This window comes from Pteropus vampyrus, unplaced genomic scaffold, assembly GCF_000151845.1.
Source record: "Pteropus vampyrus isolate Shadow unplaced genomic scaffold, Pvam_2.0 Scaffold357, whole genome shotgun sequence".
In the NCBI taxonomy this organism is placed as follows: Eukaryota; Metazoa; Chordata; class Mammalia; order Chiroptera; family Pteropodidae; genus Pteropus; species Pteropus vampyrus.
Window position 1 is genome coordinate 1,682,060 of NW_011889138.1, and position 17,124 is coordinate 1,699,183.

Below are 17,124 nucleotides of genomic sequence, written 5' to 3' on the forward strand. Positions count from 1 at the left end.
TTTTTAGAGAACTTGGCATTAGGTCCCATGTCAATGGGAAGAGGTAAAGCAAAGCTGGCAAAAATGCATAGATTGAGATATATTATAAAGAAAAAACTTAAAGAAAAAGTTCTCGATCTGGCTTTCCTGACCTTTTCACTCAATTTCACATGGGTTTCCCTGTGAGCTTTCTCTGATCCAGCCATTTTAGGTTTCCTGCTAGTTCCCCAAGCTCACGCCTGCGTCAGGCCCTGCTGGAGAACTTGATATTCTGTGCCTGGTGGGTGTTCTTAGGGTATCACAACGTTTCACAGGCCACTCCTACACAACAGTCACCACTTTCTCACACAGCTGTGTTTACTCCCTGACCAGGCTTCATGCAGGACCCTCCCCCGCTCTGCTTGCGTTTTCCCATCACCCTCTTCATAGCCTTCTAAACCTGTGGTTCTTTTTTTAAAAATTTATTTTTTATAGTGACATTGATAATGAAATCGAATAAGTTTCAGCTGTACATTTTAACAGTAGGGCATATATATATTTACACTGGGGTCACCTCCCATAGATTTCTTTCTGTCACCATGTATTTGAACCCCCTTATCTCATCTACCTCCCTCCTCCCCTTTCCCCTATGGTAACCACTAGTCTATTGTCCATGTCCATGAGTCTCTGTTTGTCCTGTTTGTTTCTTTTAGGTTTATATCCCATATATGAGTGATATCATGTGATTTTCAACTTTTTCAGTCAGGCTTATTTCACTTAGCATGATTATCTTGAGGTCCATCCATGTTGTCACAAATGGAAGTATTTTACCTCTTATAGCTGAGTAATATTCCATAGTATACATGTACCGCAGCTTCTTTATCCAATCATCTATCATAGGACACTTCAGTTGCTTCCATGTCCTGGCCACCATGAATAATGCTGCTGTGAACAAGGATGTGCAAATATCTTTTCGGATATGATTTTTTAAGTCTTTGGGGTAAATACCCAGTAGAGGGATTGCTGGATCATATAGTAAATCAATTCTTAGTTTTTTGAGGAAACTCCATACTGTTTTCCATAGTGGCTGTACCAATTTGCAGTGCCACCAGCAGTGTATGAGGGTTCCTATCTCTCTGCATCCCCTCCAGCATTTGTTATTATTTGTCCTGTTGATTATAGCTATTCTAACAGGTGTGAGATGGTATCTCATTGTGGTTTTGATTTGCGATGTTGAGCTTCTTTTCATATATTTGTTGAACATTTGTATGTCCTCTAGGGAGAAGTGTTCAGGTCCTTTGCTCATTTTTTGATTAGATCATTTGGGATTTTTGTTGCTGTTATTGAGTTGTATAAATTCTTTGTATATATTGGATACTAGGCTCTTATCAGAGGTGTTGGTTCAAATATATTTTACCATTCAGATGGTTGTCTCTTTACCTTATTGACAGTTTCTTTTGCTGAGCAGAAACTTTTTAGTATGATGTAGTCCCATTAATTTATTTTTGCTTTTACGTCACTTGCCTTTACAGTCAAATTCATAAAAATCCTCTTTAAGTCTATAGTCCAAGGTTCTTCTATGCATTTTATTATTTCAGGTCTTATATTTGAGTCCTTAATCCATTTTGAGTTAATGTTGATGTGTGGTGTATTATTATGTTAAGGTACTTTTCTTCTATACTGATTTTGTTAAGTGTTGATCATAAATGGATGCTGTATTTTGTCGAAGGCTTTCTCTGCATCTATTGATATGATCATATGATTCTTATTTTTTAATTTGTTTATGTGGTGTATCATAGTAATTGATTTGCGTATGTGGTTTATAATTTTTTTTAATATGATGCTATATTCGGTTCGCTAGTATCTTATTTAGGATTTTTGTATCTGTGTTCATGAGAGATATTGGTCTGTAGTTTTTGTGTGTGCGTGTTATCCTTACCAGGTTTTGGTATCAGAGTACTACTGGCCTCATAAAATGAGTTGGGAAGTATTGCCTCCTCTTCAATTTTTTGGAAAGGTTTGAGGATATGTATTTAATACATAAAATATGTATTAAATCTTCTTTGAATGTTTAGTAGAATTCACTGGTGAAGCCATCTGGTCCTGGACTTTTACTTTTTGGTGAGTATTTGATGATTGTTTCAATTTCCATACTGCTAATCAGTCTACTTAGATTTTCCAGTTATTTTTGATTCAATCTAGGAAAGTCACATTTTTCTAAGTACTTGTCCATTTCTTCTGGGCCCCTGCCGCACATGCAAAGAAACTGGTAGTCATCCCTGGCATTGGGGAGTTGACTGTCCATGCTCCCAGAGAGGAGGGCGGCCAGCCAACACCCTAGTAGCCCAGGTTCAGGAACTGTGTGAGTGAAGAGGCCTGGGGCAATCCTCGCTGCCCCTGTACAGGAATGTGGTCATCACTACTGAGGAACCCCAGGTAATTCTGGACTTAATGGGTAAGCAAATTCAATTTCTTTTAGATACAGGGGCAACCTATTCTGTTCTCCCTGCATTTGCAGGAAAACTCTCCTCACAAACTATGATTATCATAGGAGTAGGAGAAGGCAAAGTCAACCATTTTACTCTACCACTGACCTGCCAATTTGAAGATCGGATCTCTCAGCAGGAGTTTTTAATAGTTCCAATCTTCCCAGCTCCCTTGTTATGATGGGATATTTTAACTAAATTAGGAGCAATATTACAACCCTGGTGTAGACCCCACCAGACTTTTAATACTTCAAGAATCAGCTAATATATCAGAAAACATTGACCAACAAGTTAATCGAGTGGCTTGTTATAATGGCAGGCCCGGGATAGCCAAGACTGCTGCACCAGTAAAAGTTCAGCTCTTATGCTCCTTCACCAAGACCCAGACTTATTAGCTGGCCCAGTGATAGGAGTGCCTTCCCAGAGATCTTGGTAATCAGGAATTTTCTCCTCCTTCATCCTCGGACTCTCAGGGGAAAATGAGTTCTCTCACCCAAACCCCACAAGCTGCCTTAGTGCCAGAGGTCTTTAAGGTGTCCAATAACTGGGACAGGGCAGACAAGGAAGTTCTTTGTCTAGGGACTAAGGCAGCACTTCAGCAGGAAACCAAAGACTTTGCCCTGATTAAAGCAGAAAGGGAAAGAGCTCTATGAAACCCCAGTAAGCAGGGTCTACAACCTTTCTCAGCAGGAAGCATATGTGGAAGAAGAGACCTCCAATCCCTCAATATCCATACTAATAATAAAGGGGTTCATGGCCCTTAGAAAAGAATTAGGCAGGAAAATTAGTTGGGGGGTTTCCAGGTCTGCCTGTAGAGACACTGAGGTCATCCTATCCTAGAAGGGGTATGCCCTAATCCACCAACAATTAAATGAGTCATGGGGATCCTGGTCCAGAATATGGAGTTGGGGATCCTGGCTTCTCCCATTTGCAGGTCCTCTTCTCATGCTCTTCATAGATCTTGTATTTGGTCTCTGTATCCTGAACTGTCTCCTCATGCCTAGAGCCCATAAGTTACAGATGGTTGTGACACTCCGACCACCCTTATACCAGCCCCTAGGCCAGGAAGATAAGGAGGTTGATGCCCTATAAGAATTTAAAGGGCATCAAAAGGGGGGAATGAAGAGGAATTTTCCACTCAAATGGCTAACATTGTAATCTGTAGATTTTCTTAAGTAATGGTACTACCTCTATTCCAGGGGCATGGCCCTGGAGGTTCTTAGTAAAGGCCTCATCTGCCTCCTGCCAGGCCACTGTTAGAATACAATCCTTTTCAATGATTGTACAGTAGGTGGCTAAAATAAGTTGGATGTCTTTTGCTGGCTTTTCCTTGTTCTTTCCCGAGCTGGTCAGGCTGCTCAAGCTCACAAAGAGTACAAAGTTTTCCTGGGGTCAACTTGACTCCGTAATTCCCTGAGAAGCCTTTAAAAATTTTTTTTTTCTCAACATACAACAGTTGGCTTAGAGGAACCTCTCCCCATATTTGCCTTAGGGAGCTTCCTAAATAGACATAAAAATTTCAAGAAAATAATTTGACAGAGGGCCCCTATGTCAAAAGGGTCATTTGGAGACAGACAATTCTTAAGCCAAATCAGTAATTAATTGCCTCCTCCCACCCCCGTGTATTCCACTCTGTGTTGGTGACATAAAGACAACCATGGATGGGTGCCTCCTCCAGAGTGGAGACCACTCAGGTGCTCATCTGACTTTGGCTTGAAGGAGCTTAGGTGACGCTCGGCCGTAGCAGACTCAGCTTTGTGACTTACGATTGGACACTAGTCCAATGCTGCCCTGGACCATATGCTGTACACTATGGAGCCGCAGATGAGCTCATTTGGACTCCATAGCCTTTAGGGGACTTTAAGGGTGCCCAGCCATGGAGCCACAAATTCGTACCTGTCCGAGTCAAACCGACCTGGCTGCCCATTCACTCACTCATTCACACACCAGGTTAAAACATTGCCTCCTCCCTTTCAGAAGGCCCTGACCTATGTCTTCCTCCCCTGGGAAGACCCTGATGTCTTCCCCCGCTTGGAAGACCCTGATGTCTTCCCCACCCTGGGAAGACCCTGATGTTTTCCCCCACCTTGGGAAAACACTGATGTCTTCCCCCACTGGGAAGACTCTGACCTGTGTCTTCTAACTGAAGACTAGGAGGTGATCAAGCTTCTCTTCCATCTGAAGATGGGACCTGACTAGGGGGCTGAGCCCCAGGGCCTTACCTTATCCTGTGGCCGCTCCTGGTGAGTTGGTCTGTCCTTCCTATGAGTCTAGTCAGGGGCTCAGCCGTTCTGGGAGTTGGGGTGTCGGTCCAAAAGAGAACCTGGAATACCATCAGGTGGCATGCCTCCTTGTTTGTCTTGGAGCCTCTCCACCCCGGCCTGGCCGAGCCACCAGTCCAGAGGCTCAAAGGGTTGGTGTGATTGGAATCTCGATGGGTCCTCCAGAAATGTTGTAGAAAAGTTGCGAAACAAGACCGTCAAGAAACCAAGCACCACTTGGAGAACTCAGGTTTATTACGCCAGCAGTCCCAGAAGAGCTAGTGCTCTGAAGATCTGGGCCCTGAGCTCAGGGGTAACCTTACTTTCATAGGGCTTAGCAAGCAAAGGCAATACATTTGTTCTTAAGATGCAAAGGCAATACATCTGTTTTTAACAAGCAAAGGCAATACATCCGTTATCTAGACAGAACAAGCAAATGGGAGTCTTCAGTTGATCTCAAGGTCACCCGTCCCTTCACCCTATGTGACAAGCATGTCTATAGATTACAATGTTAGCCATTTGAGTGGAAAATTCCTCTCCATTAACAACAGTTTCTGTAGTGTTTGCTCAGATTCCCCTGGGACTCTGCAATGTTCATCTCAGAGGATATGGGGGGAGGGACCCTCTAGGTTGGAGGATGGAGGCTGTGGCTCAGCCTCATGTTTTGCAACCACGGCTGGTAATAACTAACTGTTGTTTCTCTGCCATTCCTGCTTCTCTGCCATCCCCACTTCTCTGCTTTCTACCCTGAACACTGGTCACTCCACGGTGGAGCTCACAGCTCTGTCTGGCAGGGCTGTTCAGGGAACTCGCTGCTCCTTCACCCCTCCCCCTCCTCCTGCAGGGAGTTCTGGCTGTGAGAGGCAGCTTCTTTGTTTCTCGCAGTCTACTGCTCAACTCTTGCAGTTCTGACCTGTGGTAGATTTCTTGCACAGATCCCATGCTCAGACGTGCTGGTATACAGTCTGGGTGTTTTTTGTTGAATTTTAGATGTTCAGCTTATTGTTGTTTCAAGGGGAGAGATCTGGGGACGTCTCTCACTCCACCATGTTTCTGATGTTAAGCCAGTTGTCCTTACCTGGGAGTGATTTTGTCCTCAAGGGGACCCTTGGCAATGTCCAGAGATATTTTTGGTTGTCACAGTTTTGAGGGGAGGGTCCTTCTGGCATCTAGTGGATAGAGGCCAGGGATGCTGCTACACATCATACAACACTCAAGCAGGTCACTGCCGTTGTCTGAATTGTGTGCTCCCCACTCCAAAGCTTTGTTGAAGCCCTAATTCTTAATATGACTGTATGTGGAGATAGGGATTTTAGGAGATAATTCAGGTTAAGTGAGGTCATAAAGGTGGGGTCCTAATGTGATAGTATCGGTGGCCTTATAAATAAGGAAGCAAGACATCACTCTTCCATGTGTAGGCACTGAAGAAGCCATCTACAAGTCAGGGAGTGCTCTCTTTTTTATGTTGATTACTTTAATATATGGAAATATTGATGGCAAATACTTAAACAAAAACTAAAAAATTTAAAACTCAGGATATCAAAGTGAAGTTTTTACATTGACTTGGGCTCCAATTAAGCCAAAAAGAACTCTCTTACCAGGGACAAATAGACCAGCACCTTGATCTTGGACTTCCCAGCCTCAGAATATGAGAAAATAAATTTCTGTTGTTCAAGCAGATCCATCTAGGGGATTTTGTTATGGAAGCCCAAGGTGACTAAGGCAGTCTCCCACAATACAGAGTTACCTGGCCCCAAATGACAATAGTGCTGGGGTTGAGAAATCCTGTTAACATATTGAATTTGAAGTCTCAGATATTCACATGCAAGTGGAGATTTCTGTATGATTTGTAGGCTGGGTGACTGACTTGTCCTGTTTTTTTACAGTACATAACACTTTAAACAACAATTACATTAATTGTTGAACCAACTTCTACAATATAAACATAATTGATACAAATATCTCACATATATGTGGAATCATTATATATGTGTATACATAATGAAATAGCTAATCTAAAAAAAGAAGCTTAACAGGAAAGATGAGGATCTTGGATGTTGGGGTTTATGAGGCTTTTAAATGTAATACAGGAACATAGCAGTCAAAAGTATTTATCAATTACTACACATAAATCAAAATGCTGTGAGTTGCAACTGATATGTGTCAGAGAAAACATTGTGACATAAATACAAATGAATAAATTATGTTATATTATATTATATTACACACTCCCGTAATTTTTAGAAGACAAATAACCCTTTTAAAATGTTTATATATAAAATCTTTACCTGATCAGAATTTCAAAAGACAAATTGACATAAGGACATTTGTTGGGAGAAATAATAAAAATATAAATCTCTACCTACAAATCTATAAATGATAAACTGTATTATTACCTACTGATTTGTGTGACATATTTTTCTAGCAGTGATCAGAAGCACAAGTATAGGTATAGAGAAGAAAGCAAAGTGACTGTGAACAGGGTGGCTTTTTTTCCAAGTTAGAACAACAACTTTGGAGATTGAAAGATGATGAGTTCAGGTTGGTTGGAAAAAGCTGATAAAATGATCTGAAATTCGCTGCACCCCCAAATATTAAGGTTCAGAGAATTAGATTTGGGCATTTACCTTGGAGAAATTGAAAGCATGAACTTAAATGAGATCAACCCAGAAACGTGTTGGAGAAATGTGGGTCTACCATTGAACCCTAAAACTCTGTCATTGGAGAACCTGAAAACCTGATGGTGCAGGAACAGCCAGAAATTAGTATAGAAAGCCAGTGAGATGACAACATCAAAGAGGAAGTGGTCATAGACAACTGACAGAGAAATAAAAATAAAAAGGCTGAGAGGTATCCACTGCAAGTTCCAGGAAACTCATTAGTATTTGTTATAAAAACAGCTTCAGAGGAAGCATGGGGTGAGAAACCAGTTTCCAGTGGTTGAGGAGTGACATGAGGGAGCAAAGCAAAGACCAACGGGGTGGGTGGTATCTCAGGGAAACTGGTCTCCAGATCCATGCACCAGTAGGAGTAGAAAATGATGGACATTATTCCAAATAATTGTCTCCGTGTTCTGAAGATTAGCTCCCGTTTCTAACTCAGGGTTGGAAAACTCTGTTCCCACTGGGAGTGGTGGTGGTGGTGGTGCTGGTGGTGGGGTAATAACTGTGGGGCATTGATAAATCCCTAGGATTACATCACGTCCTCATAACATTGCTAAGGACCAGCTGTTCCTTGCTTTTGGCAAATGAAGTTGGAAATAGAGGGAGCATATCTTGCCTTAGGAACACAGGTTTTAACAGAGATCAAATCTGGCCCTCTCTCCCCTTCCTCTTGATTCTTCAATAGATTTGTTGTATGAAATGGGATGAGAAAGATCAGAAGACAGACTAGAGATCCAGCCTTATTGTTGTGATTGGGAATAGGTAAGAACCTAGGGATATTGCAGAGTGGGGAGAGGTTGGGCTGAGTTAAGGAGGGATTTGAAGGCCATTCTTATCCTTCAAACTTGACCTTTCCTAATATTCATGAGACCAAGATACTGTAGTATCAACCTGTAGAAACAGATGGCCCAGCATGTAAGCACCTTAAGAAAGGGAGACGGGCTATACTAGTGCTGTGGTGTAGAGTGATGAGATGTGTGTGCTTAAAAAAAAAAAAATCTGTCTCTCTCTGTCTCTCTTTCTGTCTCGGTCTCTCTCTCCATCTCCATCTATCTATCATCTATCATCTATCTATCTATCTATCTATCTATCTATCTATCTATCTATCTATCATCCATCATCTATCATCTATCACCTATATAATCTCCACACAATTGAGTATTATGCAGCCTTAAGAAAGAAAATCTTGCCATTTGTGACATGGGTGGACCTTGAGGGCATTATGCTAAGTGAGATAAGTCATCAGAGAAAAACACATGCTGTGTGTTCTCACTTATATGTGTGAAATCTAACAAAGCTGAACTTGAAGAAACAGAGAGTAGATGGTGGTTACCAGGGGCAGAAGGGTGGGGGAAATGGGGAAATATTGTTAAGGGGACAAACTAGCAACTAGTAGATAAATAAGTCCTGGAGCTCTAATATGCAGTACAGCAATAATAGACAACAATACTGTATTATTGCTAAGAGACTAGAACTTAGTTATTCCCACCACACATACAAAAAAAGAAATAATTATGTAACACAGTAGGGATGTTAGCTAATACTATGGTAACAGTCATACTGCAATACATAAATGTATCAAATCAACACGTTGTACACCTTGAACTTATACAATGTTATATGTCAATTATATTTCAACCAGAAAACCTACTTTTCAATTTGGGAAGATGAACCACTAACTTGTGTCTCTGACTCTGCCCCAAATACCTTCTTTTTACACCTCATGGTTCATTGACTTATCAACACCAGTGGGTGGGGGTGAGGAGAAAAATATCCCCTTCATCCATTCACTTGCCAAATTTACAAACTTCAGAGTTGCTGTTGACCCTACCACTTACTCAGCCACCATTTCTTTTTTTCCTCCTCTTTAATTTTGCCCCTACTTCCACCCCTGACCTACGAATGTTGCTGTCTCCCCTTAAGAACTGGATCTCTGAAGGCGAGGCGTCCCCTCCCACGCACTTGCAGCGCGAACCTGGGGCCTGTTGAACCTGGGGCCTGGCACACCCGGGGTATGGTCTGTGGCTCCACCTGTGGTGCGAACCCAGGACCTTCAGCGTGTAAAGCAGACGTGCTAACCACTACACTATGGAGCCACCCCTCAGCCATCATTTCTAAACAACAAAATGAAGTCTGGCTTCTGTGCCTAAAATATGTTAAGGGTATCTACCTTTCTGAGTAGTTATCAACTTTCACCGAGAATAATGTGGGAACCTCTTCATTGGTCTCATTGAATATGTTTATTTCATATCTTCAAAAAAATTAATTTAGCAAAAGAAGAACACAAGGGGATTTTCTAACTGGGAAAATGCGTCTTTACAAAAAATTATCACAATTAGTTTATTCAGTGGTACAATATGAAAAATGTTCCCCATAATATTGATACTAAGAAAAAGATACCTGCTGCCATCATTCTTATTTATTAATGTCCTGGAGGTTCCAAGTAATAAAATTGGAAAAAAAAATTTTAGAAAAAAATTCTAAAAATTTTTGATAACCTAAATAACCTAAAACTGTTAAAATTAAGAAGTGAACTTTGCAAGACCACTGAATACACAGTCTATATAAAAAAGGTCAATTTTATTTTTATAATACCAGCAACAATAGCAATGTCATTATTTAAAGAATAATACCCCTTACAAAGTAAAAATTATGTGACTATGGATGTATCCGGAGGTGATGTAACTAATGGATACATCTTATGGATATTTAACAAAAGATGTGTACATTCTCTGCATAGACTATTATTTAGAGAAATTAGTGAACATGTAATTAAGTGGTGAAACATAGCACATCTACGGACCAAATATTCTACAAATTGAAACATTGAAGAGATAATGGTTTTCCCGAAATTGATCTGTAGCTTGAGTACCTTCAGTACATTCTTATTTGCAGCTTTAGCTGGTACTTGGAAAAACTGACATTCTAAAATTAACATTGAAATCTAAGGCACCCAAAATAATCAAGGAAATCTTGAAAAATGAGAACAAAACTGGAGAATATATATTACCAAATCTTAAGATTATGTACCCATTGCCCATAGCTAGACCTCCCTATGGATTACCAGTGGAACTCTTGTCTTCCTGGTTGTCAACCCCAGAAATAGGTGAGTCATTCTCAATTCTTTTCTCTGTCTTTTTGTCATGTTTTTAAAAATCTCTCGCATAATTCCTTCTTCTCATTGAAATCAGAAGGATCTCTACACAGTACACAATTCACCATATCACATCCATGATCAAAATACGTAATGAGCTCCCATTACCTTAAGGATACAATGTGGATTTATTATTGCGAGTCTATGGCCACGTTTGATCTGTCTTCCGCATTCGCCCGGTATCACCCCCAGAGTCACTCTTTCACAGTCAAAGCTCTAGTGACACTGAATATTCTCTACCCTCTGTCTTGCATCTCAGCCTTTGCACGAATTGGTGAAGACACCTATCTCAATCATCCCTTTCCCCATCTCTACACCCTCCTCAAGTTCTATTTAATGGAACCTTGCACAGGAGGAAGCTTCAATGACATTCTGATTTCCTCTATCACAAGACTTACTCCATTTTATTTACTCACTAATTTAAGATCTGTACTCCAGGCAATTAATCAATCCTGCCACATCAGGGATAATGTTTGCTCAGTGTGTTATCCTTTCACTAGCACCTGACACATAGTAGGCTCTTGAGACAGAGGCTGGAGTTGCCTAGTGCAACTCTGTTATGTTATTCCCCACTTTACTGGTGAGAGAAGTACCAGTTTGCCACAGAGTCACCTGGAATAAAGGCTACATTTCTCAACCTCCCTAACAACTAAGTTCTGGCCATTGAGAAATAAATGGAAGTGTTGTGTGGCTGTTTCCAAAAATCTTTATAACAAACAGTTGGACAGTCCTTCCATTTCCTTCCTTCCTTCCTCCCTCCTTATCCTTCATTTTGCTGTCTAGAATACAAACCATGTCCAGTATTTAAAAAAGAGTAATGCAATATTTAAATAATTTGGCCTTGCCTTGTTGACGAGTTTTGGAAGATTTTGACTTGAACTGGTGAAAACAGCAGGGCCATGGATGGTAAAGACACTTCATTCCTCGGAGGAGGCTCCTTCACCCAACTCAAGCCCCTGCATCAATATCTTGAGACCTAAAATACCTCTACTTTACACATGTTTTCCTTGAGACTCTATGTTTCTTGCCATAAGTTAAAATACAAAAAACTTGGGATGTCATGAACCCACTCCCCAAAAAAACCCATCTCATTTTGGGATGAAGAAGACTATAATTTTATATTAATTTAGAAATTCTTGGACCTTAGAATACCTGATAGGTGAAGAACAGAAAAATAATTCAGTATTGGGGCCACTGGCAATGAGGTAATAATTGGTGAAATTATCAATTTCCTATAATATTGGGACTTATAATGGTTACCATGCCTTGAGTAACATATATGCCAGAGCTTATGCTTAATATTTTTTTTATCTCATCAAGTTTTTCTGTTATCCCTTTGAGATTGGAATTATTATTCTGTGATATTTAACAGAAAACTCAGATTTAGAGAATGAATTTGACCAGAATATTGGAGTGGGGCTGGGACCCATATGATGGTTATATTAATGGGTTAATCAACTAGAAATTTTCAAGAAGGAACGGCTTGTGGTGCCCAGACAGCACATCAAGGACTATACTCAAGTTCTGAGCTGTTCTCCAGCCACATTTATATATCCGTTGATTCAACATTTATTTCCTGAGAACTCTCTTAGCAGTGGGAGCTGTGAGCACAGCCATTATAGCTGACATAGAATTAACTCATGTGAGTTCATGGTAGAGACAGGAAGATGAATATGTATGCAGTAGCAGGGTTCAAGTAGTAAAAGTGATATTATAAGTCAAACTGGATGATTTGAGAAACATTCTTGGAAGAGCTGATATCTACTAAGAGAAACAAGGAATAAGGCAAGGATAAAGCTGTGAAGACAGAATCCTGTGGAGGATGGGACAGATGATTTGTGGCCAGCAGGCACAAAAATACTTAGAACCTAAAAGAGACAATGGGATCTGCCTGCAGATGAAATTTAGCATTTTCACCCCCTGCCCCCACCTCACCACCTCTTGCTTCCTCTAGGGTGGTTCATTAAACTCCATGCAGTTGTTCTTTCATTTTCTGCAATGACTGTTTCCTTCACGAGTATAACATAGAGATCACACAGCCCGAGGTCAAGATCAGCTTTCAGCTCTACCTGTGGCCACTGCATCTCTTGGTCATTTCTCCAGGTGTTTTTCTGTTCTGAAGCTTCTTCTGCATTCCCAACTCAAAGCCATGTTAGCTTCCTCTTGAGTCTTCTTACTGCGAAGCCAGTCTTCAGCCAAGATACACACAAGGGCCACTAGGACCAGGAAAGCCAGACAAATCCGAAGAAGATTCTGGGTTGTGTGATCCCACAGGGCAAGATCTGGGGTCAGAGAAACAGTGATCACTGACCAGAACGTATGAACATTACCTCACCCCACTTCTCATTTCCAGATCATGCTCCAAGTACCTTCCTTTAGAGCCCACACCCCCAGCTGCTTGCTCACCTTCCTGGAATCCCGTCTTTGTGGTTACTAAGTAGGGTTCCCAAGAGTCTGCAGATGATAAGAAACGTGGAGAATTGAGGAAAACAGCTGGTGTTAGTTCCTCTATCCCAGCTTCTCCTTCCCTTGGTTATACCCCACAACACTCTGTTGCTTTTCAAGGTCCCTATCCCATGCTTCAGGTCCTAGTGGCTTCATTGGGCAGGTAGAGTGGAGGAGTCAAAAGACAGATGGACCTGAGGAAGAATTCAGACACACATACTGATAAGTGTGTGTCTTCATGCCAGTCATAGCTTCTATCTGAGCCTCAGTTTCCTTATTAAGTCAATTGATACCATTTTTTCTTCCTCTTAGAGAGTAAAATTCAGTCTTACTATTTTCTTCTAGGTCCTAAATGAGCTGCCCCACCCTATCCCCACCGCTCTGACATCATTTCCAGTCCCACTGGCCTCCTTGCTGGTGTTTGTTTGTTTGTTTGTTTGTTTGTTTGTTTGTTTTTATCACACTGGCCATCTTCCTGCCTTGGAGCATATGCAGTGGCCATTCCTTCCTTCTTCTCTGTGAGGCCCACTCAGGCAACTTTATTGACTATTGCTACCTAGCCTCCCAATAGCCTTAACTCCATTTGTTTCCATACCACCATTTCTTCCTCATGGGCTGTATAATTGATGTATGTATCCTGACTTTGACTTATGGTCTGTATTGTCCTGCTAGAATACAAGTGCCACAAGAGCAAGGGTATCTGCCTGGGTGACTGATGTAACTATAGGTCATGGCACACACTATCCACTCAACATATTTTTAAATAAATACCATTTTTTTTTAGTGTCATTGGTTTGATTCCTGCCCCAAGTTTAGAAGTACTAGTTACTCACCAGAAGAAGATGGCTGCTCTGTGGGTGTGAGGCTGGTGTTCCCAGTACCTCCTGATAATGGAGACAAGGAAAAAAAAGGGCTTTGGGTTGCCTCTGGCCTTTCTGCCAGTTCTCTCTATCCTCCCCTTCCTTATCCCTCTGGGTGGGTGTTCCTTCTCATGAACAATGAACTGGGCCTCTAGGAAATGGATGTAGGTGATGGCATTGGTGGTACCCTCTCTACATCTTCCCATTTGTCTCTCATCACTGGTTGGGGTTCACTTGGGGTTCCAGAGAGGACATGGGGGAAAATTGGGGGTTTTCTCACCTGTGACCAGGAGTGTTACAGGCTCACTGGGGAGAGACCATACATGGTTGTTATAAGAACCAAAACATCTGTATGTCCCTCCATGGACTGCGGTCACAGGGTTCATAGAGAACTCCGCCTGCATGTTCCCATATCTGCGCTGTGGGTGGCTGGATCTCCCCTCCTTGAGCAGAAAGAACGTGCTTGTTGCAGTCTCTAGGCGACAATAGAAGGTCACCTTCTCTCCTGATATCACCTCAGACCCAGGATGAACTGAAAGGGTGGGTTTGTCATACATTCCTGTGAGAGAAGGTGGCTGGTAGTCAAAGGGCATCTTTATTCTGCTTCCAATATGTCCCATCTCCCTCGTTCTTAAGACCAGGATATCAACTCTCTAGAATCTCAGCCTCTTCTAATTCCCAGATTTGTCTTGGTCATGGATGCACCCTCCAAAATCTCTCCCTTCAAGACCGAGACACTTCTGCAGCTATCAGGGGTGTTAATTTGAATCTCAATCTGAGAATTGCCATGGAGCAGTGGTTCTCAGAGTTTTGTCTTTGGGACCAGCAACATTAGCGTCACCTAGAAGCTTGCTAGAAATGCAAATTCTTAGGCTCCACCCCAGACCCACCGCATCAGGGAGGGACTTAGAGATGGGGCAGCCATCTGTGTTGTAAAAAAACATTATTGTTTTTAATTGTAAAATACCTGTAACATCAAATTCACATCTTAACCATTTTAAGTGTACCATTCAGTGGTGTTAAAATGCATTCACATTGTTGTGCAGCCATCACAACAATAGATCTCCTGCCCCTCACAGGGTTCTTTTTATTTTGAAAAACTGAAACTCTGTCCTCATTAAACAATAATGTCCTATTCCCTCTCTCCTCAGCCCCTGCCAACCACCATTCTACTTCCCATCTTTATGAATTTGATGGTTTTAGATAGCACATGAGGAGGAAATGATGGCATGGAAAGAAACAGAGTAGAATGGGGTAAAAGTGATTGGGGGGAGGGTAATCTTGGCTCCCCTTTAGCTGAGGGATGTTCTCAAACTTGAGCAAACAAAGTTTGCAAGGAACCATACAGTATTTGTCCTTTTGTGATTAGCTTATTTCACTTTCCATAATATCCTCAAGGTTCATCCACATTGTAGACTTGTCAGAATTTCTTTCCTTTTTATAGCTGAATAATATCCTGCTGTGTGGATGGACCATGTTTGGTTCGTCCCTTCATTTATGGATGGGCACTTGGGTTGTTTCTACCTTTTGGCGATGCTGAGCAGTGCCTCCATGAATGTGGTGTCCTAAAGCCATCTGTGTTTTTATAAGTCTTCCTGATGATTTTGTTTGCTCAAGTTTGAGAACATCCCTCAGCTAAAGGGGAGCTAAGATTACCCTCCCCCCAATCACTTTTACCCCATTCTACTCTGTTTCTTCCCATGCCATCATCTCCTCCTCATGTGCTATCTAATTGATTTATGTGTCCTGACTTGGATTTATGGCCTGTCTTCTCTTATTAGAATGCAAGTGCCACAAGAGCAAGAGTATTTATCTGGAACCTCTCTAGAAGCGGTTCTCATCCAATCACTGGTTGATACTGGGGCGGAGCACAGAGCCCCTAGCCTCATTTTATGTCTACACTAAAGGACCATCTCAGGTCCACAGTTCTACATTTGCTTGGCCTGATTCAGACTAAGAATCACAGTCCAACTTCACCTGCCCGGCCTGTTTTTCTCATCCAGCACAGGTGCTGTTTTTTGAGGACACTCCCCAGTTCTCCCTTCCTGCACACAAACATCTATCTCAGAGTCTCTTACCTGAAGAAACTGACCTAGGACAAATCCACACCCAAGACATAAAGATAACTCTCAGTAGATAACCAAAGGGAGGCCAAGGGGATGACTCTGCAGATGGAGGATTAGTTGGTTACCTGTGATCACCAGATCCAAAGGGTCACTGGGCTTTGACCATAGCTCTCCGCTTCGATAGGAGCATGTGTATTGCCCTGCCATGTTTGAGGTCATGGGACGGGTGGGGAACTTGACTTTGTTCATCATTCCAGGTGGGTTCGGTCTCTCCAAGGCAGAAAGCTGTCCCTCAAAGTACAGTCGGTACTCAGTGGCCTTGTGCATTCCCTGGCACCAGATGATCACCGGCATTCCGTTTGGAATCATGAAATTAGGCTCGGCCCAGATGGTAGGTTTGGAGAGAGTCTCTGGAAGAGAATCAGAGGCTGGAGTTGCAAAGTCCTTCACCACCCTAATTTTTACCCATGCTGGCCTCCAGCCCTTCCAGCAAACCAGATCCCCTGCCTTCTCCTTCCCTTGTTCTCAGGTGGATACTTAGTCTGAACTGAGAAGAGTGACTGTTGGGCTTTGAAGGAAGGACTCACGTATCTGGGAGCTGACCCTCTGGCTCAGATACAGACCTAAAAGACAAGAATAATGAGACATGCTGCTCCCCACCCCCGACACCTGAATTCCATCTCTTTTCCATGTAGGAACTCACCAAGGAAGAACAGGGTAGTGAGTGTACGAGGCATAGCATAGATTCTGCCAGACGAATGTGAAGCGGCTGGATGGAGACATGAGCCCAGATGGCCAGGGAGATGCACGGGATGTGGTTGTGAGGCCCACCACCAATCACCATGGGGCTTTCCTGTTAGCTGTTTTACAAGAAGGTTCACAGCTTCCTCCACTTCTGACCATTGGGCATGAGGAAAGAACATGGTTCTCATGACATATCTGATCATATCTGAGGGCTAACCAGATCCTCTCACAATTGCCTGCACTGCCTGAAACTTATTTCTGGGTCAAATTTTAAATTTTTAAATGTGGACACTAAGCCCAGGGAAGGCATAAGGCAGTGTTCAAGTGAAAACCTTAGAATCATTTAAAAAAATATGTGTTTAACCTTGGGCCCTCCTGTGTACAGCATGCATAGGCTTGGGTAAGTCAATTGGTTTAATTAACATAGAATGATAAACTATCTTCAAAGCTTTGTTACAATATTTAAATAAAATGCTATTTTTAAAGC

At 42.0% G+C, this 17,124-nt stretch overlaps 1 protein-coding gene and 1 long non-coding RNA gene across 2 annotated transcripts in view; both read right to left on the reverse strand.

Moving 5' to 3' along the window:
* Positions 1-10,905, reverse strand: part of LOC111731245 — a 13,322-nt gene extending 2,417 nt beyond the window's left edge. Inside the window, exon 1 of the long non-coding RNA XR_002777024.1 lies at positions 10,892-10,905. This is a non-coding gene — a long non-coding RNA (uncharacterized LOC111731245). The remainder of the gene's footprint in view (positions 1-10,891) is intronic.
* A 952-nt stretch (positions 10,906-11,857) lies between these two features.
* NCR1 (natural cytotoxicity triggering receptor 1) lies at positions 11,858-16,651 on the reverse strand. Its single transcript, XM_011379296.1, has 7 exons — positions 16,597-16,651; positions 16,481-16,516; positions 16,019-16,303; positions 14,108-14,386; positions 13,801-13,851; positions 12,929-12,976; positions 11,858-12,804 (listed from the first exon to the last, which is right to left on the reverse strand). The coding sequence occupies exons 1-7, from the start codon at positions 16,628-16,630 to the stop codon at positions 12,614-12,616; spliced, it is 924 nt and encodes a 307-aa protein (XP_011377598.1). The 5' UTR covers positions 16,631-16,651; the 3' UTR covers positions 11,858-12,613.
* Positions 16,652-17,124: the final 473 nt, after the last annotated feature.

What these genes read in the sequence shown, in the direction of transcription:
- NCR1 (XM_011379296.1), bottom strand. Translation starts at nt 16,630, where the DNA reads ATGCCTCGTACACTCACTACCCTGTTCTTCCTTG. An exon ending in CACTACCCTGTTCTTCCTTG is followed by an intron (nt 16,517 to 16,596) that starts GTGAGTTCCTAC and finishes CTTGTCTTTTAG; the next exon opens with GTCTGTATCTGAGCCAGAGG. An exon ending in TGTAACACTCCTGGTCACAG is followed by an intron (nt 13,852 to 14,107) that starts GTGAGAAAACCC and finishes CTCCATTATCAG; the next exon opens with GAGGTACTGGGAACACCAGC.